The following is a 24,410-nucleotide window of genomic DNA, read 5'->3' as shown; positions in this document are numbered from 1 at the left end:
CCATGGATCCACTCGCTAAGGAATGAGATCAGGAAATCAGTGTTTGCTAAGGAGTGTCTCTTGGAAATGCTATGGACCTACGGTCAACCGAAGGCGACCTGACAGGTGAGAGAATTCGGGAAATGCCCCATCTCACCCAAAAACCTTCTGGTTAAATCACAAAAGATGTTTTTCAAAAGATATCCAGCCTCTGGTTAAGAAGTCCAAGCAACAGTGGAGCCACCAGACCTCTCAGTATCCCGGCTTCAAAGAGCACCGGCCATCCACACAGTTTGCGTTTTTCTAAATCCAGACTTCCAGCTTTGCGTTTATCTATTTGCTGCACTAAGGAGCTCTGCCCTGCCAGAAATTTTATTCCCATGAAAGTATTCAAAGATTATTAAATCATCTTTGTTAAAATTTATAGATAAAACTCAAGCTGCTTCTCTGCAAGGCAGATTATTGTTTGAAGTACTGGTGTTAAAAGCTTTTTTCTGACCACTTCCCCGTGTTTTTACATAGTTAAAAAAACCCTGTACCCCAAACCTGGACACGCTGGTTGAGAGATGGTCTCATGGCTAATGTACGTGGTAACAAATAACTTTGTAAGTAATTGATACTCAGTTTGCCGGCCAAATCACAAAGCTGGCAAAACCGATTTTGAGATAAACCTGAATTTTGTTAGGTTTTCCTTCAAAGTAATAATAAAAATTGAACTTAAGAGTTGACTGGTACAGTTCTCGTCATTTTTTGTTTCTCTCAAGTCTTTCAGACCCCCTCTTTTAAAGAAATGCTCAGTTTTCATGAGAAAAAAATACCATATCTGGTCAAAATGCTCTCCTCAAAACCATGGAGCAAGTTATTTGATTTGGTTACCACCCCTGGTGCTGGCTAAGGTGTTAACAAAACGTAACCAGAGCCCGGGAAGCCACCGCAGCCCCTCCAGCCATCGCTGGTTGCAATGTGTCCGAATCCATCCCCACCTGGGATGCGAGAGCCCCGTGGCTCAGCGGGAGCCCACTCACGGGTTTGACACCATCCACCTTCCCAAAAAAGTGCCGCCTTTGGGGTCGGTACAGAGAGGGAGGGCTCGACCTCCCGAAAAGCCGGGATCAAAGAGCTGCGCACCTGCTGGCGCGGAGGCACCGAGCGCTTCCCCGGTGAGGGGTTAGAGCCTCCTTTCTCGCCATCCCTGCTTTGATCAGCTCCTTTTGTCTGACACGCCAAGGTATGCAACTGAACCCAGGGACTGACGTTCCCTAAGAGCCCTGCGACGCTCCCTGGCCACCACGCTGCGAGGAGCAGGGCAGATGTGCTTTTCCAGCCGGGGCTGTGCCGAGGAAGCAGCCTTGCCGGTTGGGCAGAGCCCGTGCACGCTGCAAGCAGAGCTCCGCGAAGGCTGTGCATCCGCACAGCACGTCCACGCAACCTGGGGCATGCAACAGTGTGCTCCAGGGCAGAGAAGAGACCACCAGAAGATGTTCTGGGAAGGTAGCGGCTTTGGAAGGAGAAGACACTGAGGGCTAGGAGCTGCTGCACAAGCAGATAAATTAAAACTTTCTGGTGCACTGTACCCATATAATTAGGAAAAAGATTAAAATCTGTCACGTACTCCTGCATCAAGACAACCACTACGATTAGTGCCTGACATATTTCTAATGAAGTCACGGCACAGCCTCACCCAAGTGATCAGAGCCCACCACCGCGGATACAACTACACCCCGATGCACCATGCCAGGAGAGCAGACACACTCATGGAGTAAGAGGTTGCTGTCTTATGGGCCTGAAAGTAAAGCAAAGCCAGCAGCAGATAAGGAAAGCTCACAAATAAGCAGATAAGAACACGCTCAGGAGTGCATTTGATTTATACTACCCTTTCACCGCCATATAGGGGGATTCACACGTAATTCAGCATATGAGTAAAGTAAGGAACTATCAGGCAGTCCGACTAACTTGCAAAGTTTCTTGTTTGACTGCAAATCTGGAACTACTGCCATGTGTCTAGCAGGTGGGTAACCTGTTAAATCCCTGCAATGCAGCAGTTCTGCGGGGGATTTCACACAAACGGCTCTGAATTCAGAGCCCTGTTTCCGAACAAGAAGTTTTTAGGGATATATCATTTCTCTGCAGACAGTGAACCAGGCTTACACTGAAGGGTAGGAGAGGAATGCATTGCCTCTGATGGGACCTATGGCCAGCACCTTTACCCCAAAGATGTGTCTGAGTGCTGCCGCCTAACCTCCGGTTGGACATACCTCGAACTGGCGTTTAAAAGGAGCATTGCTTGAAATTAATTTTATCTTCATTTTTCTCTCCCCTCCTTGAAACAATAAAGAGGAAAGGTGGACTATTTGGCTGTTCTGGCTCTTGAGGGTTATCCATTTCAGAAGTTTGTTCTGGTTTCTGCCATGGATGCTTTGACCACCAGCATCCACCTCCAGCTGTCTGCAGGACAGGGCAGAGAACAGAGGTTCTTCTCAGGTCAGGCTGGAAAGGGTCTGAGCGCGGCACCATGCATACCCTGCTATGACATCCGTTATATATAAAGTATGTCAGTGACGGTGCTAGTGCCACAAGCTATTCACACTCTATCACATCTGCTGACACCTCTGCACCGTCCCCTGAAAACGTCACTGCTTTTAGCAAAGCACGAACTGCAAAGTGTCAGCAGCACCTTGGCTGCCATCAGGTTTCTGTATCGAGATGAGCAGGAATATTCCTCATGCTCAACAGATGTTTGGATAGAGATGCGCAATTGCTTTTGAGACAGCTACAAGGTTTAAGATGGTTCTGCCCTCACCTTAAATGGGAACAACTGACTGCCCCGAAGCAGAGAAGAGTTTGCAGGATTTATGGGTCAGTTATGGGACAGCAACTTCATAGAATCATAGAATAGTTTGGGTTGGAATGGACCTTAAAGGTCAACTAGTTCCAATCCCGCTGCCATGTGAAGGGACATCTTCAACTAGATCAGGTTGCTCAGAGCCCCGTCCAGCCTGACCTTGAATGTTTCCAGGGATGGGGCATCATCATCATCATCACCAAGGGTTGTTTTCAACTTCAGCTTCAGGAGTTGCAAATTAGCGTATCACAGCTTCTCCAGAGAAAAATAATACGCTAATCAAAAAAACCCCATCATTGTAATCAGCTGGGAAGGAGGAAAACATGGCATTTTAGGCTACTGCCCAACCAGGCTGGAGCAGAGCACAGCTGCCCACCTGGCAATGAGCTCTCCTCGCCCAGCGGCACATTTGTTTCCGGTGCTCTAGAAATGACTGATGATAACAGTGTCAGCAGGTGGGATAATAATATATGACAGCAGGCACCTAAGGCTGCAAGGTAGCTCCAACTGCTTGGCGTGTCCCTGCCTGTCCTGCAGCAGAGTGGTTCAACGGCCGTGCTCCACTCCTGTGCTCCGGCCCCCGTGTGCGCTCACTGCCCCAAACAAGTCCACCAGTAAGATACCAGCTCTAACCTTCCAGTTCCCCATGGGAACCCTTCTGGTGTCTCAAGATGACATCAGTGATGAACAGATATGGTGAGATGAATGAAAGCCACTCCTAGGGTAGGTTTGGTGAGCACTGGGCTCACGTGGCTCTCAGACCTTCTCAAGTCTTCCAGCTTTATAAACAGATTGAAAGGTCAAGCCCCTCGCATGACACTCTCCCATTGCAAAACTGTGGCTTGGAGTCTTCTGGGAAAGAAGAGGGTTGCCCACAGCACCAGAAACCTCAAATATTTAAAAAACAAACAAACAAAACCCCCAAACACCCAAATAAAGGCTCTGAAACCATAAGGTTTCAAATAGCAAGATAAAAAAAAAAAAAACAAACCCCAAACGTTCTTTCTGTCTGTCTTCCAGAGAAGAGACATTTCCAGTTGTTTCTAGCAATCCAAGGTGAAGGGCTTTCCCTCCTTTCACCCAGTTGCTGCTATCCAGGAGGTGCCAGCCTGCATGCCCGGTGAGCATGGCACCTTGTTCTGCAATGCTTCGCAAGGGACCAAGGGGTAAGACAAACTCACCACCCCTGCAAGAGAAATTTAGAAGCTCAGGCATGAGATTGAACAAAGAATCAAAGTGAAGTTGTGATGGAGAGAAGCTAAGATCACGGCATGATGTGTCTTCCATGAAGTGAAGAACCACACAAAAGGCCTTTGCAGGAGCTAATTGGTCACGAGGTAAACTCTCAATTTGCCACGCTAGATTTATTTACAGGAGCTTTGGAAAGGTGGATGTCTTAGGCTGGTACCACAGCAGAAACACGTGTGTTCTGACCTCAGGCCATCTGGCCTCATGAGGTGAGAACCCTTCTTCGGGAGAGAACTTTCTCCCAAAACTGCTTGCACAGGGCAGTCAGTCTATAGTGTGTAGCGCAAAAGAAACTCCTTCCTGGCCTCCAGGTCTTACATGATGTAGACTTTGTTGGGGAACATTCAAGCCAACCGATGGGTGGAAAAGTCATCAACCCACCTAAAAAATGATCTTGAGAATCCCCAAAATTGCAGAGTTGAGGGTTACTGCTCCTTGCTGGAATGAAAGGCATTCACAAAAAGAGTTAGAGTCATCTCTCTTCTTTTGGAAGAAAAACCCCTACTTTTGAATATGGACATTACAAATGTAGCAGGTTTCCCTTTTGATGAAAATCAGCTATTAGGTCCATTCTGGTAAGAATCCCTCCAGCAGTTCTGTTGAGGAAGAGAGCAGTTGTTGCTATGTGGGGAGAATGTCAAACCCTGCAATTCTCCAGCTATATGAAGGAAGAGCATGATGAATACTACGGGATTTAGGGATGTCCTTGTTGCTTTAAAGAAGCTAAGCAAGCTCCTCAGGATTCCAACCTCCATCACATTTCCTTCTCTTGAAGGACCAACAGCCTCACTAGAAACAAGCTGCTAGATCCAAATGATTTAAAAAGCAGTTACAGATAATTATATATACTTGTGCTTGGGAAATGTGATTAACAAGGCATTCTCTGCGGTAAGCAAGCATGCTTACAGCAGGCAAGTCTGGACAACTGGCCGCCTTCCTTAGCTCATATACTAAATGTCTCACTTGGAGTAGTCTGAGGTACGGTTGCTTAAGATGAGCTAAAACAACCATCTCCAAATATGCAGAAAAGGACATATCCAACCCTGTGCAGCAAGAGGGGGGGTAAGCCAGGCAACAGCCCGGGAGGAGTTTGGGATGAACCCGGTTGCACTGAATAAAGAGTGTGTTGGTGACCAAGAAAGGGGACCGAGTTTTTAGGGTGGGCTGGCGGGAAGAGAGGAAAGGTCTTGGCTTTCAGGCCAAGAAGAAACAAGCAAAACCAAAGACCTGCAGGAGGACTGCACAGGGCAGGAGGAGGCGGGGACGGCCATCTCCGCAGGCTCCCCGGAGAGCAGGGCAGGAATCCTTGGGGGAAGTGCTTTGGGAGAAGCCGCTCTGTTTACAGTAGGTGCTGCTGAAAGGTGTCCTGAAGAAAGACAGCAATTAACAGGCCTGGAAAAAAATGGCTTCTTTCCACAAAGTGCCTTTTAAGTATGTTTTTCGAGCCACTTTAAGGGTTAATGTTTAGCTGTTTATCCGGAGTTGTCGGATGTCAGCTCTTTCTTTTGACTCCTAATGGCTTATAGCCATCAGGAGGTGAAGACTCCTCAAAAGAGATGGTGTCAGGAATGTTTTTTTATGCCCACTAGCACCCACACACCTGCAGGAGCCTGTGCTTGCATGATAGATAGTTTACATACTTGAACCTGTATCCCAGGGACAGAGATATAAACATGAAACCAGATCCCGTCTGACACCGCTGCTGAAGCCCCTGGGCAGTACAAAGGGGTCCTTTCTCCCACACCCACCTCGAATGACCACAAATAACAGTTTGGGTCGAGCCATCGCTTCCCAGCAAGAACAAGCTCTGCTGGTCCAGGTTATGATTTGAGGGCCAGATCCTGTAAAGTTTTCAGCACCTTTGATTCCCGTGAACGCTGGTCGTGAAACAAAGGACCACTCTCACGAGCAGACTTCAAAAACCAGCTCGGTCACAAATCAAAGCCTCTCGGACAGGGAACGTGAGAACAAAGACACAGGCTCCAAATCAATCAGAGCACTGCTCACTCATGACCTTCCCCAGACAAGAGATGTCATTGAGCCTAATAATTACACCGCGAGGTGCAAACAGGCTGAGCAGTTGTAAATCTAACCACCCCAACGTTTCCTACGGGCTTGCAAAGAGTGATGGTGGAGCTGATGCCCCTAAAGACCAGATCCTTCCTCTTCCTTTTGGAAAGAAGGACATTACATTTGCTCCCAGAAGAAGTGACTGAGACCTCCCAACCCCAGCCCATATTGCGGAGCTAGCAGGCGTGGGAAATGCTTTGATTCTGAGAAGAAAATGAAAAAAAAACCAAACATGGAAAAGGGGAGATGTCCTGATCCAGAAATGTTCTTCACTTTGCAAAACTGGTTCCTTCTCTCTTGGTCATGTCTCAAGTAAGTGACCCCACAGCAAAAGGAGTTTCAGTTATGCCAGGACATCAATCAAAAGGACACTGCAACAAAGTGCGCCATGAGTTTGGGAAATGGGAGGTGACCCTACGACAAGACAGATGCTGCTTCTGTGAGATTATGACCGACGGGTAGGTTTGCATCTGGAACTGCCGCTGCATCTGGCTGCACGAGGGCAGAAGGAAATTACTGCACCACAACATCTTCTCCATCCTCCTGCTACAGTCCCAGAAGAAGAACTTAAAAGAGCATCACACAGTAGTGATGGGGAGTTACGATACAATAATGAGTATTTGGGGGTTTTCATGACCTGCGCGGGGGGAGAAGGATGTCATGGTCATGTAGAACCTGGAACTTTTGGTCTGTTTTGTTTTTAGAAGCTCTCTGTGGCTGCTGGTTCAGCAACTTAGGCTAAAGCACCACTGGAAGTGGAGGAGAGGGCTACTAAGCCTGAAGTATCCCCACGTGTTTAGGAATACCTTCACGTGGGAGATATGCTCAAAAAGGGGGTTTGGAGCATGTGAGCCTGCCTATGTCCTTGCCCTGAGTATGCCTGAGCTCCCCAAAAAGCTCTGCTGCCACTTTGACTTGGAAGTTTATAGTATGGAGGGTGGGTCTGACCTTGCAAGCAAGCTCTAAAGCAAACACAGCAAAAGCTCTGGGCTTCTTTCTGTCCACGTCACACTGGAGACGATGGGAGAGAGAGAGAATCTCAAGGCGGGAGCAGGAACTGGGGCAGATCTCTGCAGCCAAGAGCAACTCATAGAATCATAGAATGGTTTGGGTTGGAAAGGACCTTAAGGATCATCTAGTTGCAACCCCCCTGCCATGGACAGGGACACCCTCTACTAGACCAGGTTGCTCCAGACAGAAGAACCCATGTAGGAAGCCTTTGATGGGTTTGGAACAGTTCATGGGCATTTACAAAGCACAGGAATAATACCAACAATTACTGCAATAGTTAATGATAGACAACAGCTCATCACCATCCTCTGGAGAGACCCTTCCAGTTCCCAGTGTGTGTCTCTGCAAGCCCAAGCACAACCACAAACCCAGCCAAACCATCGCAGGCCACCTAAATACTTTCAGTAATGCAGAGACTCCTCCGTACTAGCGGGCTCCTGCGCAGCAGCTTTCCTGCACAACACAATTAGAAGGAAACTAAACATTGTTGAGGGAATTGGGGGAATCTGCAGCACAGGAAACAAGCTCCTGTGATTTTTTTTTTTTCCTGGTTGCTTTGACAGGAAAGGTGTTCTGCAGATGCCAGGTGCCGAGGGGGGCGAGGGGGGAGAGCAGTGGAGGTGTAAAGGGAAAGCCAAAGGGTAGGGCCAAGGGGGAAGCAGTGTGTGAAGTCTGGCTCCTTGGGAAACACACACCGGCTCTGCAAATCCTGCCCCGACAGCTAACGAGGTGAAGGAAAACCTGAGCTAGGGGCTGAGAAGGGGGGCTGAGCAGGGAAGACACCGTCTTGTACTTGGTGCTGTCAACCAGAGATTGTTGGTGAGAGCACGGAAGGAAGGGAGATGTCAGAGAGGTAAATGGTAGAAGCACACCTGTCTCAAACCAAGGGAGATCGAAACCTTGCCAAAAAATTGGCTGGTTAGCACAGCGTCAGGTTCAGGTTCACTGCTCATCCCTTAGCGTGGAGCCTCCAACCAACCCTCCCTGTTCAGCAGGTTGCAGTTACCGTGCAGTCACCTTCCTGAGACGTGCAGGTGAGGATCCTGTTGTGCTGCAGGACTCAGGTCCCATCTCTCTGCATGAGCTACTGAGAGTGGGGCTGAAAGCACAGCTGAGTACTGGGGATGGTCCCACGGTGCTTTGAGCTGCTCTGCAGACTTCAGGAAGATTCATGGCCAGGGCTGTGATTTGATTTGGAGCAGGGAAGGATTTGTCACAAAAAGAGCTGATGACAAATGCTTCGGTCTCCAGGCTTCAGGGCCATGCCCAGGCTGACAGCGAGGGAGAAGTACGAGAGGACAGATGTACCCTTCGCTTTGTGTGCAACAGCCTGACACTGAAAGCAAAGGCTACAGGAGTCACGTCGCCTTTCCACTGCTCAGCTGAGGCATGGTCCTGTCGTGGTGCAGGAAGACATGACCCTGCTGTAATGGAAGATTAGGGCTATGGTCCTCTGATGTCAAAACTCAGCTCGAATAAGCCCTATAAGTCATAAATCAAATCACCCTAGAGAGGTCCCAGACTAAAATTATCGCACGCAACTTCCTGAACGTTTGCAGTGGGACAGGCAAGGCCACAGCTGCATGAAACAACATGAACCAGAATCCAGTCTCCGGCTTGGGGGACAACTGCTATGGCACAGCTTGCATCTCTACGGCCAAACTCTTCCTATATGGCCAAACTCTGCCCCCAAAAAGGGAAGCTCTATTCCTTGGGAGCGCTACCCTCCAGCATCGGCTGGGAAGCCAAAACTGACCCCAAGAGGATTCAGGCAATCAACCAGGCTGGGCACCACGGGCCAGTGACCCAGCTTGTGCTCGGACCCTGCTGGGTTTACAAGTATAGACTTAGTTTATGATTTTCTTAGGCTACTATTTCCTATAAAAGAGGGGCTAGTAACTTACACTTGAGTTTTGTGCAACCATGTCCAGCCTTTGTGTGTAGTCACGGCAGTATCATTCTGCTGCTCCCCAAACGTCACCTCCTCTCCCATCATTTTGTCCTTCCAGGAGCAGGGCTGTGCTCTGAAAGGAGTCACTCATTTGCTCTCCAACCCCTGACAGGAATGAGTCCATCCTTCCCGAAGAACACCAGATGCAAACCTTGTTAAGCACCATCCTTTATCTGACGGCCAGAACAGGGCTCAAAACATTTCCAAACACCATAGCTTTTCTCTCCAGCCCTACTTGAACCACATCGGTATTCGGCCTCTCAGTATCGTATAAATCCTGGGGGTTTCTGCTCAAGTAAAAAGTTACTTGGGCATTAAAGAAGCTCACACAGATCACCTCTACATTTTACGTTCATGGGGAAAATGAAGATACTCTTGCCTCTGTCAACAGTTACTTTGCCAGAAGAAACTGGATCAGTATGTAGGAGAGGAACCTCAGATGAACCTCTTAATTCTTCAGAAGTCAACGATGGAGCATTGCCTGTGTGTCAGTGTGAAACCAAAGCTTCAGGGCACAGCTCGAATCTTCTGCCATCTTTGGGAGACACATACCACTGAGCTTCCAGCCTCCTGCCAGTCCTTAGGGACCTTGTGCCACTACTTTCCTAAGAGGAGTTCCTTCCAAGACCAACCTCCATCCCAAGGGCAGACTTTGGCCAACACACTCAGGTTACCAGACTCTCAGGAAACCGTTCCTCAGCCCCAGAAGCAAAGAAATACCACAGAACTTCTCACTTCTCAAACATTTTTTCCCCATGGCAGCTGGCAAATCCTTTCCTTTGCTTCTCATCCAAGTTGGACAAAATTACTGCAGAGAATCCCTCCTGCTCCCCTCCCCCCGTGCAATGCAATCCCAAGGGAGAAATGGTTTCATGGGGACCCCCTGCTGTCTTGCATCTGATTTCCCTCCTAAGTATGGTATAGGGAAGCGTCTCGAGGGCTACGGCTGTGACCTCCATACAGCTCTTTTGTCAAGTGCCATTTCATTAAAAAATCAGCCTTTTAACTGTGGACACATTTCAACCTCACCAAATCTGCTAATTATTGACAGTTGGTGAAGAGGAGATTTCACTTGTTCCTCCTGTTAAACTGCATCTAATTAGTAATTACTGGTTCACTGTCATCTTTACTGCAATAATCCCACTGCACATTGGCTCATTAACCTTTTGCTTTTCTAAAGCAGCCTGCCAACAAGATGAAGGCTAAAACAGATTGGAAAACAATAGCTCAGCCTTGGATTTTAGGCTGTTTATTCCCCTTGTCCTGGAGATCCAAAAGGAAGATTATTTTTAAGAAAAGGCTTTCAGCTGAAATCAGCCTAATTCCGGAAGATGGCTTGTTTTGCCCTAACCAGCAACCAAGGTCCTTTAAACTTAACCCGTGGTGAGGGCGTGTGTATTAGAGCTAGCGGAAGGGTCTTCTCTGCCATCAGCTCTTGCTTCAGCTCCATTTCTCACCTGGGTTTATCCTTTATCAGCACGATCCAGCACACTGGGCATGGGATGGGGCAAGTTCCGGTGGGTTTGCAGCACCCTGGAAGTTCAAAAGCATCCTCTTGGATGCTGAAAAATGAATGAGCTGGATGAGCAGGGACCAAAGGGTGGAAAATCAGTGGAGCAACCCCATGGTTATTTCTTTTGCTGCTACACTGAATTTCATTTGCACAAGTCCCATTTTCAGTTTGGAACTGTCACAGCTGTTTCTATTGGCAGTGCATAGCTGAGTAGGAGTTGTCAGTGGGGATGCTGTAGGATAGGCGGTTAGAGAAGAGATTCCCCGGGGGGCATGGGAGGCAGTTGGAGGTTGTGGGCTAAATGCATTAACTAGATGTTTCTCCTAAACTTAACAGCAGTGAAGTACTTAATGCATATTGATGCATTTAGGTACCGGAGTTAACACTATATTGGGATGAAAAGTGTCTTTCTCAGTATCTTAAGCGTGCTTAGTCGCAAGAACCCATGTCTTTACGGCTGACACTAGGGTTTTATTTTCATAAGGTGATCTTCAGAACCCTAACATCTAGAAACAAGTTGTGATTCTGGAGCACCACTGCAGACATCAAAGTGGATTCCATCTGTACAAAATCAAGAAAGGCAGAAGGTCTTCGCTAGACTAAATACCGACCCAAAAGAAGATCTGGATGCATTATCCTTCCCAGCACATGAAGGTTGTTCAGCTCCAGAATTTTCATTTACCTGATATCGATTGGTGTTTCTGTATGCAACCAGAGCTGAATTCTGATTTCTCTCATGTTACTTTAAAACAGGTATAACTCTGAAGCAGCTACAACTGATGTGATAAGGTGGCTGCATTTACCTAGCATGTTTAGTAAATCTATTGCAAGGCTTCAATTCTGCTTGAAAACTAATTGTAAGTTGGAGCCCCTTTAGAAGAGTGGATCAAAGGCGGCCAGTCAAACTCCCATGCTAAACCAAGCGCTTAATAACACATCAGCTTCTGTGTTTGCTCTCTGACTAAAGAAAAAAGACTGTGAATGTGTGATTAAGGGCAGAATTTGGCTCATTTACAATTCCTGAAAGGGTTGCTTCTCAGACCATAATCATATTTTTGGAACAGAACACGCCTATTACATCTTGTTGTTAATAATTTACTCCCTGGGTAGTGTTCATTACAACAGCATCATCTCAGTCGGGTTATGTTCATAGCTGCTTCACCAACTGCGGTTATGAGAAAAAGCAAATGCACACATGCATATATATAGACACATGCATATGTGCACGGAGAGAGGTCAATGGTCAAACACTCAAAGTCAATTAACTTGGTTATCTGACAAGCTCATGGATCAGTGATGAGTGACCAAGAAGTCACACGTTCTGAGAAATGCTCTTTGCAAGGAAACTCAGATTTCCTATCCAAGACTGTGAAGAAATGGCTCTGGAGAGATTGTTTCGGATAAATCACTTGCTCTGCTCTCTTGAGCATCCCCACAGTCACCACCAACGAGATTTTGCAGAATGGGAGGAACGCCCTTTAGACACACACATTGATAATGAATGCAAATGGAACTGGAAGACTGATCAGACCAGGCTGCTATGGAGAATCTGATTCCTTGGCGTCAACAGATGTGAGGTCCAGCTGTGGAGCTAACTTCAGTGTAGCGGAGATCCCAGTAGGTAATGAGCTATACCACCAGCTGTAATGGTTTCTTTTCATTGACATGAAGCGTGGGCAGAGAGCACGTCATTCTGTTTGATCTACTAATCAGCGCTGATTCATGTTTACACTGCAGATAACATTTCATCTGCTTTTAGAAGGTCATTTTCAAGGGATGCTATATGGTTTCAGTATTGCCTGATGCCTGCAATCTGAATATCTTTTGAAGGCAGCCAAACCTTAATTTTCCTTGTGGGCTAGAATTCATTCAGCTGTTAGCATCAACACAATTTTTCATGCTGCAATATCAGATACTATACATTATAAATTATCTGTCACCCATAAAGCTAAAATACAAGAGGCAAAAAGACCTTGTGAGCTTCATTTTTAGATAAAGAAACTACGGCAATGAATAATTATTTTTGTAGAACCCAAAGTGTTTAACTTTGAATGCCTCAGATTCTGGTACCAAAACTTTAGTTGCCATTGACCTGGGAAGGCACTTACTATTTCAGAGAAGCCCATGCTAAGCGATGCCTACAGAAAATACTGGAAATGTACAAAATGCTAAATTTCAAAACAGAATTGTAGGGTGAGCTTCCTACGTTGAAAGAGCGGTTTGGTTTGGCCAATGCTATTAAACATGTGCGTCGTCACTGAGAAGGGAGAAAATATGCAATGTCTGCTGCTTAAGGCTAGAGATGACACAAAGTCTGGGAAAGTGGTAATTAATTAAGAGCCCAGGTCACTGATACAGACACCTCTAGATATGTGAAAGTCAGTGTGCAACGTGCTACGGACAAACATAAAATTGCCTCTGGATGCAAATAGTGTAGCTATGGCACGGGGCACCATGTGGCAATGTCACCTTTGGGGTAAATGAGGTTGGTGGTACCTCCTGTGGTCTTGTTTCTCTGATTATCTTGAAAGGAGACCTCCCGGGAAAGGCCATGGCTACCTTCTGGTGAGTGAAGCTCCTTTCCCTGGAAACAGGAGCATAAGGGATGCTCTATGTCCAAGTCTCCTTTCAACAGGAACTTTGAACACACTCAGGATGTACCTCGAACGGGTGTGAGACCTGGAAATGCTCCTCAGTCTTTCACAACCAAAACCTCTGAGCAAAACTTGAGATCACAGCAAAAAACTGATGGACAAGGAGCTGAGGTTGAGCTCATGCCAAAATGACTAACACGCTCTGTGGATGTATGAATTCAAGTAGAAGCAGGCAAATCACATTGCTCCTGCAACTGGTACTTGTGCAACTTCTTACTGGAATACGGTGTCTGGTTCTTATGGAAGTGCTCCAAAAAGGATGTTGACTAATTAGAAAAAGTTTAAGGAAGAGCCATATGAATCATTAAAGCTTCAGAAAACATGTCTTTTAGCAAGAGACTCCAAGATTGAGATATATTCAGTTTTTTAAAGAGAAGATTAAGGGACAGTTTTATCTCAGCCTGTAAACAGCTAGAAGGACAACAAAAAATTTGTAACACGTTTTTCAGTCTAGCAGACAAGTGTACAACAAGATTCCCTGGCTAGAAGTCATGGATAAACCCATCCAGACCAAAAAAATGAGTTATCCAGTAGAGACTGGATATTTACTTACTTCTGATCAACTGTTCAGGTTGACATAAAAAAAAAAAAACTCCAGCAAAGTCCTTTGCTCTGTTTGACAGAGGTTTTATCACTTTATAATAGTGACCCTCCCTGTAAATGTACAAATTTACAATCTGCAAATCTAGAAGGTCCAAACAGTGAATGGTCAAAATTAAAGACTTACAAATAAATACAGCTTAGCAATTTGTTCAACTAACTTAGGTATGAGTGATTTCATCAGTCATTCTGCCCGTTTCCTTGGCTAGTTTTCCTCTGTTCACCCCCAGGCTGTGTCTTCCCAGAGCCAGGCTAGAAGATGAAAAGGCAGAAACCTCCAAAGAAGTTCTAGGAAAGTACCTCCACATCAAACGTATATCCCAGGCTCTTTGCTTAATGGACGAAGACTTGTTTCCACTATGTCAACACCAAGGAAACACCACTGTCATGGGACAAGGTGAGCTGAACTATGTTCTCCCTGGTGCAGCTCCGTTCTGACTGAGCTCATGTCCCCAGCAAGATAGGACAAACCCAGCTGGAGTCTCGGAGCAGAAGTCATCAGTCAGAAACACCATCATCCCTTGACGTGTGATCTGATCAGGCCTGACCTGGGTATCACTGAAGAGGGACAGCATACCCACTGTGCCAGCTGAGACACTCCTCTGACTGGTGATCCAGCGGGCAGAACATTATCCTCATACATTTAAAAAAACCACCTTATTCCAACCTGGCTGTCCTCCTGATCCCTGGTGTTTCGATTACTAAATGTCCTTCACATGGAGAAGCCTGGAGCAGACCATCCCTGTGGGAGAACAACGGACGCAATGGAAGGGAGGAGGATCACACGTGACCATCCCTTGTCTGTAAAATGTGCGTTTGCTGGGTGGAACAAAGGTTCCTCTCTTCAGTTCTTCCTCTGTTCACTTAGAAGGTACATCCCACCACGTGGTCCAAACACTGGTTAGAAGCATGGAAAAGCCATGTGACGTTAATCTCTGCTATACTAGCATGTGTTAACAGGAGGGTCTAACAGAACCATCTGCACTTGTTAAAGTGAGGAAGACAGCAATCAACTTCATCGAAAAATGGAGGCGGCCCCATAGGAATGAGACCACTACCCAGGAAGGCTAAAAAAGCAATGGCATTGGTAAGCCCCTCTGAGATATCCCACTGCAGTGACCAGACATGTACTGACCTCGGACATCTGCGGGAAGAGACTGATGGCCAAGGGGAGGGCCAGGCCAAAGGCAGCGAGGCACACAAGGCTTTGGACTGGGAGAATCATCCGGGGACGGGACCTCAGGAATGATGTTCTGGAAAGGAAAGGCTTCGTTAAACCATTTTATAGACCATGTGAGTGCATGCCATCATCAAAAAGGACACTGGTGTTCACCCAGACCCACTGGTCTCCCTCTCCCTAACTGGTCTAGGTTCCTTCTTAGCAGGTCATCAACAAGTTCACCCACAAAAGATCCCGAGCCCTACACACCGTGCTTTTGCATCTACTGGGGTTACACAGCCCACGCCAACCCAAGAGCTCACAACAACAGGCTCACTTCACACACGCTCCCCCCATTTCAAACCATCTCACACTGGAGTAAAGAGCACACGAGGCCATCTGGCCGCACGCAGGTGTCACCTGCATTAGGGCTTTGGAGACTACGTTGAGTGACCAGAAGGAAATCAGATTCTTGAAAGCTATAGTGAACTTTGCAAGGTAGGTACTGAAAAAGGCACAGGACTTTGTTAATGGAGCAATAAAGTAGTAAACTCGACGATACTTTAATTTGTTAAATACCAAACACCTGCAGAGTGGGTGATAAGGATGTTTTAACACTCGCTGTCCCCAGGGGATATTTACGAGTTCAAGACTTGTTAACAGCAAACACTTTAAGATACCGCAAGGTCAGGTTCTGATAATGACCCATCAAGTGACCCTTCTGATGCCATTAACACCGAGTGACAGGGACAACATTTAGCTGGTAGGAGGTGGCATGTTAAGTATGTCCCAGGATATGGGACCTCAGACAGTTTATAAATGTTAAGGGGAAGAATGCAATTCTTGAGGCGTTTGTTCTGGAGCTATTTACACCAAAACGACACCTGTCATTCAACTTTCTTCTACTGGTCTGAAACAACTGGGAATATAAACCAGCAACTTGATAGTGAGTTTTGTTTGAATATTCAGCGTATATTAGCAACGTAAAGTCAGCAGATTTGCTGCTGGGTCATCACTATGGCCTTAGTCCCAACGTGCATCTCCCCTCTGTCCATCCCGATCTTGAGGATGCCGACGAGTCATGGCGTCCTGCCATCAAACATGGGCAAAGAGCTGCTACTCAACACCTTTCCACTGGGGTGGTAACAGAGGAGCTCTCTTTTGGTCAAGGAAGGTACAACCAGATTACGCTACCCGCTAAACATCACTGTGGTTACCATCGCTGGGATTTTGAAAAAGCAGTCCGAATCCAGTGCGCACCATTCACGAGGTGCCTACCAAAACCAAGACAAGCAACCCTTCCCACATCAGGGCACGCCGCTAGCCTGCTTTGGCGCACGCACAAGTGTTTTTGCAGGCACATCTCCCCGTGCAGCCCGTGCTTGCAGCCAATGCAAGATAACAGATTACCTCAACCCCCGTCTACTCCACGTTTACTGCAGGCTACAAACACGCACCTGATGAATTATAACGGAGCAGCTGATGTGTGGGAACTTGTTACCCTGCTGAACGTTGTCTGTGTGTCTGAACATTCAGACTCTTCACCCTTTGCTAGCAAAGCTTGCTAAAAGCTGTCTTCATCTTGAGAAGGTTTGGGGGAAGTGGGGAAGGAAAACAAGATCCAGAGCCTTAACTCCTCCAATATCTCAGCTCCTCACTAATAAGCTATTGAGACGGAGTTGATCCTATCAATTTGTGCTGTGAAAGCTAAGCTTCTGTTCTCCAATATTTAGCTACTTTGTTTTGCACAGAGCACAATATAACCTAAAAGACTCCTGCAGAAGTCCACAAATGTTTTGTCCAAATCAGGAAAGCAGGTTACCTTGCTCCACGCTCTTTAACAAATGCAACGTTCAAGAATTGCCATCAATGAGCTGTGATAACTAGTCCCTGGGATGCAGAGGGGCAACTGCTGGAACTGATTTAGTCTCCTGCTTCAGCTGTCATGATCCATGAGAGCCCTCGCTGAGAAAATCATATGACCAGCATCCCCGGAGCACAGTTTAGAACCAAGACATCACTGCTTATACCACCCCTGACACCTTAATTTGGAAGCTGCACCCTCTTTAATTACTGCCCTGTTGGGGACCTTGTAATCACCCAAGTAAAAAACTCAACCAATTTAAAATGATCCCCGGTACAGCCCCCAGGTGTGATTTCCAGGAGCGCTTCAAACTCAGGCCAGTTCAAATTACCATGGCTAACCTCCTAATTAAGAAGAGTTATGGCTTGATTTAAAAAGGAGAGGGGACTAATTAACACATGTAGTGTAATGTCTTAATTGGGATTCAGATTCTAAAATTTGTGTGGTTCAGAATAAATGACTCATAATTAGTTGAGAGGTCCACTTTTCTTCTGTCCCTAAGATCTTTGCTCTCGACACAGATCTCAGAAGAATATTAAGTTAAATATTGCTTGCTGCATTTCGTTAGCTGTCAAAAGCAATCAAAACCCCTCTTTTCACCCATTAGCCCCCCATCGGAAGTGAATGATTAGATATTTCCAGAGGGTTTAATTACAGAGTATTATAGCAGATTAAAAATAAATAAAATTAATATCCATTTGTTGAAAAGTGAATTAGTTTACAACACTGTCCTGTGCGCTCTGCCAAGGGGTTTGATCAGGGGAAGTCTGGACTTTTAATCCTCCTGACAGCCCAACTTTGCCATTGGCATCTTCTGAAGCAGACTGCTATAGTCACGAGGGCAAGCAGCATCTTACCCTACCAGTAATTCTGCAGAAGTACTGGGAGCTGTTCTCCTGCGAGAACAGCAGATGGACAGACTGTCACCGTGTACACAGGACAGGATGGCCAGGCTCCGGTGAACTAAACCTTGGCGCTCAGGTGGGATTGAAAAGTTTGCACCAAGAGAAGGTCTCACATTGGAAATCTGCAGGAAGACCAGAATACGCATCTTTTACTGTTACCATTTCATAAGGCAAATTTTTGGCACCAATGCTCTGCCTCGCTAGTATAAGTGATCCACGTTTCTACATCGACCTTTGGGTGGCAAAGAACATGCGTTTTTGCAATACTTCCCTCCTTCTTTCTTTTTCTTTTTTTTTTTTTTTAAAAAGATTTGTTTCTTTACCCCCAAATGCCTATTCTTCCTGCAATTTGCTTTCATAAAATTTGCCCAGCAGACAGAGAAAAGGCAATAACACGCTGAGGAGCTTCTGGCTTACTGATCCTAGGTAGCGCCTACTGTTAACGGATATACCTAAACCAGCTAGACCTTACGGATAACATTTCAATATGCATGAGTGTGCATGTACGTAGGTATATACACAGACACACGCATACTTGTACAGACAGTACATCTGCTCCGCAGAGACAGTGTGTTGTAGATCTTGTAAATACACCTTCATTCAACTTTCATCACATTGTTCATTAGTGGTTTAAATTTTGCATAATTTGGCAGCTGCCTCTGGCGTTTTTCAAGAGGTACTGTAATTTATTCCATATGGAAGTCAGTTGCTGTACTAAAAAGGAGTTATCAGGTTCAGTGAACCAGAGCTGTATTTGTCTAGAAGGAGGTGTCAGATGCTAAACTAAATATGACAGGAGTTAACCAAAGTCTCCCAGCTGACAGATTCTGTGGGGTTTCTGTAGCGTTTGGTATAAACAGGTTCAAAGCTAATACATACATCGCAAGACGTCGAGGATGCCGGCGGGGTAAGAAAAGCGCTGGAGGCTGAAGCTCTGGCTATCCCGAGGCGTCCCAGGCTCCTCAGAGCCCAGGGCTCGAAACACCCCTCTGCTGTGCAAGCCAGCTTTGGGTGGGTGGCTGTCCCACCCCAGATCCCAGTTCTGCCGAGGACCACCCAGAGCCGGCACTGTACCACGTCTCTGCTCCAGACAGCCCGTCAGGTCTCTCTGCTATCTGCAGAGGGTGTTTCTGAGCTCTTCTCACTCATTTTGGGAAACCTGAGCTCTTCCAGCGAGCAGTAGCTCTGTCTGCTGTCCTATCCAGCCAGGCCACCACTGTCCTCGCCAAGGAGCATCTCCTGCTCTTGGCTATAGACCCAGTGCCCCCTCCAGAGGACACAGCAGATGCAAACAGAATGAGGTTGGGGGATTTTTGTGCTTGATTGACATAATTAAAGGAGCAGTTTCAATGTTTACTCTGGAAACAGCCACAGCAGTTTAAGGTGTCACTGCTGGCAGCTGTTGAGTTTAAACAAACTTCGGCAAGGATTTAGCTGGACGGAGAGACTTTGCACTTCAGGGGAGGAAGAGCCCCTGTAGGAAACGTTCTGCACACGCTGTCAGAAGGAGAGTATCTCCAGCAAAAGGTCATGAACACGAGGTCCAGGAGGGCCTCCTACCTCACATGCATTTCTGCAGTGAAAAAACATGGTTCAAGCTGAAGAAAACTCCCTTCCAGCACCACAAAACCATGGCCTGAGCACCAACTATCCATCAAGAGAATCAATTTTTCATGGTTAGACTGACTTAGCTAAGCCAGAGCAGCTCTGCAATGTTGATCCAGCTTGGGAGTGTCCTAATGTGATGAGCTTTCCAGGAAAACAGCGCTGACAACTGCTGCATGAGGACGCTGACATGCTGGGGCAGCTCTACCACAAGATCAGGATGGTGTGGAGATGAAGAAAGAGTACACTCCTCTTTCATGGACACAACTATTCTGCTCCCCACTTCTCTCTCAGCTCTTGCCTGTTGCCCACAGTTCCACCTTCGTCTCTCCTCCATAAACACTGCACAGTCAGCTCCAGGGTCTCCTCTTGTCTAGCCTGGCATACATGAGCTCTTGGAGCCCATCCTCAGACCTGCTGCACTTCAGACCCTCTGAGGTGGCTTGTACTGTGAGGCAGAGAAGAGATTTTAGGAGAAGGAGATGAAAAGAGCTTATGTTCTTCCATTCTTCAATCTCCACTGCCAGCTATTAGCTCACAGTGTCCACAGCAGACATTGCTGGTGGACTGAGCCGTGGTCTGCTTGTCCACCACGTGAACCACTGTATTTGGGGTCTCCCACCACAGAGCTCAGCCTATGGGGGAACCTGAGGTTGCGCTTACACACAGACCTGGGCGGTCTACACATAGACCAGCTGTGGCTTCAACTCTGCAAGGAGTTGGGAGTTGGACAAAGACTACTCTGGAGAAGTCTTGTATGATGGCTGTGTAACTGGTGCTTTCTGGGAGAAACCTGCACCATTTCCCAGATTTCATCATGACTACCAGATAAAGGGATTCACAGAAGCATCTGAATAAAGGGAAATGTCTGAGGGACTAGGAGTCCAACTTCGTGCAGGGGCTGTAGTCATCCCCACACATCCGTGACATGAAGGTACTAACGAAGTTTCCAAAGTCAGCTACATCCCATAGATGAGTCGTCTTCGTCTTGTAGACGATGTGAAACCAATATTTTTCCGTATTAAAGTTGCCAACACAGATATTATTTATAAAACTTAAATGAGAATACATCTGCACAAAATAACTGACACCGTGTTCCCCGCATGGCATATGTAGTCTCAAAATAAACATTGATTCTATATGTTAGCTGCTTCAACAGAGCGTCCAAGCAGCAGGAAATGCATGAAACATGGGGAAAGAATGGCGCGCTGCGGAGCTCAGCAGTGGGAGGTAACATTGAATTACTTGGAGAGCAGAGAAGGCGGCCCTGGGAGTTAAAATACACAGCAGGCAAAGAGACGAGAGAAGCCAAGAGAGCTGAAAAAAATGGCACAAGAGACGAGAGAGGCAGCTGGGGGAGTTAAAACATGCAGATGGAGAGATGGCTGAGAGAGAGGAAAGACCTGGATCCAAGTGGAAAGACGACGACCAGGAACTGGCCACTTAAAATAAACTTTTCGAATACCGAGATGAAAACGAGGGAGCGAGTTTTCCATGAATCTGAAAACCGCTGCTGGGAGCAGGTAGCTTGCTCCTGGGGTGGTGCAACTCCCACCCCACCGCGGCACTGTCACCCACTTCCACCCGGACGTAAACGCAAGGCAGGAGAATCGCTCTCCTCCTTCGCCACAACCCCGAATGCAAAAGCCTTAGTAGAGGATCCAGATTGTGACTTCTGATTCCAGCTCTCCAGCCTCCAAATAATAAGCCGTCACTCTCATCTTTCTCATTTATAGAGACTGTAAGGATTTCTATAAATAAATTGATAAAACATGCCTTGACATGACTCCCATTAAAAACACCCTACTCCAACTAAAAGTCTACTAAATTGAAAAAGTTAAACTTTTCACAACATGCTCCGAGCTTTTTTTTCCAAAATGAGGTCTCACCTCAGACTGTGTCCTTCGATAACCACTTTAAAAGATCTCTGAGTCGATTCCTGGCCCGAAGATCCCTCAGCTCTGGAAAGGGATGCTCTCCACGTCAGGTGGATGCTTCCTACAGCGACACCACCACCTCTAGCCGCGTGGCCAAAGCGCGCCCCACTCCCTATCCCCGCTGCATCTCACTCGCAGGCTCCCAGGAATCCAAAGATGTTTGATGGAAAATGAAACAGTAGGCACAAAGCTCTAAGGAGAATTTAGGCAGACAAAAGCAGTGCCCAGATATTTTTAGATCTACAGAGTTTCATTTGGGAGGGGTGGGAAGGAAGGTATTCTCTTGCAAACCTGAACTAAGTCTTTCTATTAGTTAAAATGATGATTTTTTTAAAGACAATCTCCTGTATTTCCGCATTTGCTTGGCAGATAAAATTAGTTTCGGTAAGTCTTGCACAGGGGCACTTAGTAAAACTCATTCTATTAATACAAGAAGTTAGGATACCTCCAAGTACAAAGCAAATTTTACTATTTATTTACACTTGTGGATGCTTAGCAAGACCCATGATGGTCCTCAGTGCTTCCTGTGGGAAACAGTCATTTATAAACCAGTTTTCTACACATTTTGAATTTTTGCACATAAAGATTTTTGTCTGTTCACGGTGATAACCAGAACAGCAAAGATCCTCCAAATTACAGGGATAAACCAGTCTGTCCTCTGAGGTGATCTTCCCTGGATGAGCTAATCACCGCGGCAGGGTTAAACTGGAACCAGTGCCCGTGTCAAGCTGACGGTAACACACGCAGCCACCTCGTTGCAAAGCCCCAGCGTGACAGGCGGAAAGAAAGAGCTCCGCAGTAAGAACATCACAAATCGGTGGCATTTCTGAAGTGTCTGGCGTGTGGACAGATGAAAACAGGAGTCCTCTCGACTGACAACAGCACAGCAGCTTCGATGGGATTATAAAGGCTAGAATCACGCGTCTGAATTCGAAGCAGGGAAGCTGCCAAGACGCCGGGGTACAAAGATAAGTGACAATCCCTGTTCTTCTTACACAGAACTTTGAGCAAGCCCTGAGTAAGGTACTCCAGAGGAAGGTAGGTACTCCAGAGTAAGACATGGTCACTCCTGAGCACCTCTCCTGCGGGTAGATCATGGGCTGGAGGACCGTGTGGGTGACACAGGGTCTTGGAGCAGGAAAAAGGCTGCAGAGTTTTTGTCAAGGAGGAGCGTGAAGGGAAAATCAAATGCTTTGCACAAAATCAGGGGGACTGGAATCTACCCCTTGTCCTTGTGTGTCTCCAGCAGCCGTCTCCAGACGGTGGCTTGCAGAAAGTGTCACCAAGACTGTGCCCTGCCACAGGGAACTACAGTCCCTTTGAAAAAGAGAGGAAAACAATATATTTTGGCCAAAAAGGGCTGAAAGAACTTACTTTACAATTCCCAAAACAAAGTTTGTTGCCCTGTTTCTTCCCACACCCAGGCCATGGGAGAAATTGAGCGTGGTGAGAGCCTCCAGGTGCTAGAGGGGTATGAGCCTATATCTACATTTTTAAATTTAGATGTTAAAAATCAGGCTCCAAATTTACAGAAGCAGCCCTGACCCTTCCGTTAAGGGAAATGGCCCAGGGGTGTTTCTACAAGGGTAAACAAGGCTAACCAAAGCTATGGGTCAATCCCTAATCGTACTAATTGCTATTTACTTTGTGCGTGGAGTGCTTTAAAGCAGCCATTATCAACAAATTTGTTTAAAGAGCGCTTCCAGCTTGGCCGTCTGGACAAAGGTAGCAAGCCCTTTAGCAACCCCATCTTTCAATGCACTAATCAGTCTCCAGAGGTTGGGAAGGTGATCCCCACCCCAGGGATCATTCACACCGAATGAGCCGCTCACGGGTGTCCTAAGGAGCCGTAGGCACCCAACAGCTCCAAACAGGCTCACAGCATCTCTGGGCAGAAGGAAAAGCAGAGGTGTTGGAAAGCAAGGTGAGAGAACAGCCAATGGACAGGGCAGTTTGGGGGTTTTTTGCTGTTAAGAACTCTGCTAGGAGATAATTGGACATGAAATAATAACCCTGCCCTTTCCTGCCAACTCTCCTAACGCTGATGCTCCATGGAGACATCTGCCAGGAGAGATTCCGGCTTAAACAGTGACGGAAAGCAAATTTCTGCAGAGTACGCAAAGCATATATTTTTCTGGGGAAGTCCAAGCCACAGGGTGTTATCGAAAGAAAGTACACGTGAGTTCAAACAGGGCACAAGCAAGTCCAACAGTGGCCACGGCGGTCTGGATGGGGCACGTGGTCAGCAAGTCCCTACAGTCCTGATCGCTGGCCGAACACGAGCCAAGACCTTTAGCCTGACCCGATGCGGCAGCTCTAATGTCTGAATGGAGGACCGAAAACTTACGGACACTTTTCCACTGAATTCTGAGAGGTTTGGCTCACACTGACCTAGGGAATAGGGTTATTGAAACTGCTGGGGTCTCCAAAAATTATTTAAAATAACTGTATCAATATATAACTACATCAATATAACACTTTAACAACCTATAACAATGGTCGAAAATTACGGAACATGAATATTTTAATAAGCCAAAAAAGTCTTTGATGCACCAATGCTAAGAAATATCAATGATTAACACCTACTGAGGATCTTTTCTCCCATCCCCTCGAAAAGTCCCCCCCTTCGTATTACCCAACACTTACTTTTCCAGTATGGACATAATAATTGGAGGTAGAACCAGTATAGGCATTGGCAGGACCACTCTAGTCAGGGCCGTTTCTAGCAGTGCCTGAAAAGGAAAAACAAACAAACAAACCCAGGACATTTAAAACAAATCTCAGGAGGTACCTGCACCGAGCAATCAACGCCTGGGCACGGAAATGGTTTGGCTGGCCTTTCTTCTGTCGCATACATGAATGAATGTATCAACACACACTTTCAACTTTGCTGTCAGCTATTTGTACACAACCTATTTTCGCTCTGTGGCTACAAACGATGGGCTGGAGCCCACGCTTGGTCACAAATCCAGTGGAATAAACAGAGACATCTAATAGCTTCCCTGATTTCACATTATGTGACCAAAAGTGGTCCAACATCTTGTCACACTCCTACGCAAACATGTTAGTGCT

General features: G+C 46.6%; 1 protein-coding gene across 3 annotated transcripts in view; it reads right to left on the bottom strand.

The window, feature by feature from the left end:
* Nucleotides 1–24,410, bottom strand: part of SFXN5 (sideroflexin 5) — a 104,211-nt gene that overhangs the window by 10,895 nt on the left and 68,906 nt on the right. For all 3 annotated transcript variants that reach the window (XM_075752847.1, XM_075752848.1, XM_075752849.1), the window contains 2 exons: nucleotides 23,985–24,070; nucleotides 15,004–15,121 (listed from right to left, as the gene is read on the bottom strand). In XM_075752847.1, the coding sequence (XP_075608962.1) occupies nucleotides 15,004–15,121; nucleotides 23,985–24,070 (204 nt within the window). The remainder of the gene's footprint in view (nucleotides 1–15,003; nucleotides 15,122–23,984; nucleotides 24,071–24,410) is intronic.

This window comes from Balearica regulorum, chromosome 4, assembly GCF_011004875.1.
Source record: "Balearica regulorum gibbericeps isolate bBalReg1 chromosome 4, bBalReg1.pri, whole genome shotgun sequence".
NCBI lineage: Eukaryota > Metazoa > Chordata > Aves > Gruiformes > Gruidae > Balearica > Balearica regulorum.
This window is presented reverse-complemented; position numbering and strand designations above follow the sequence as displayed.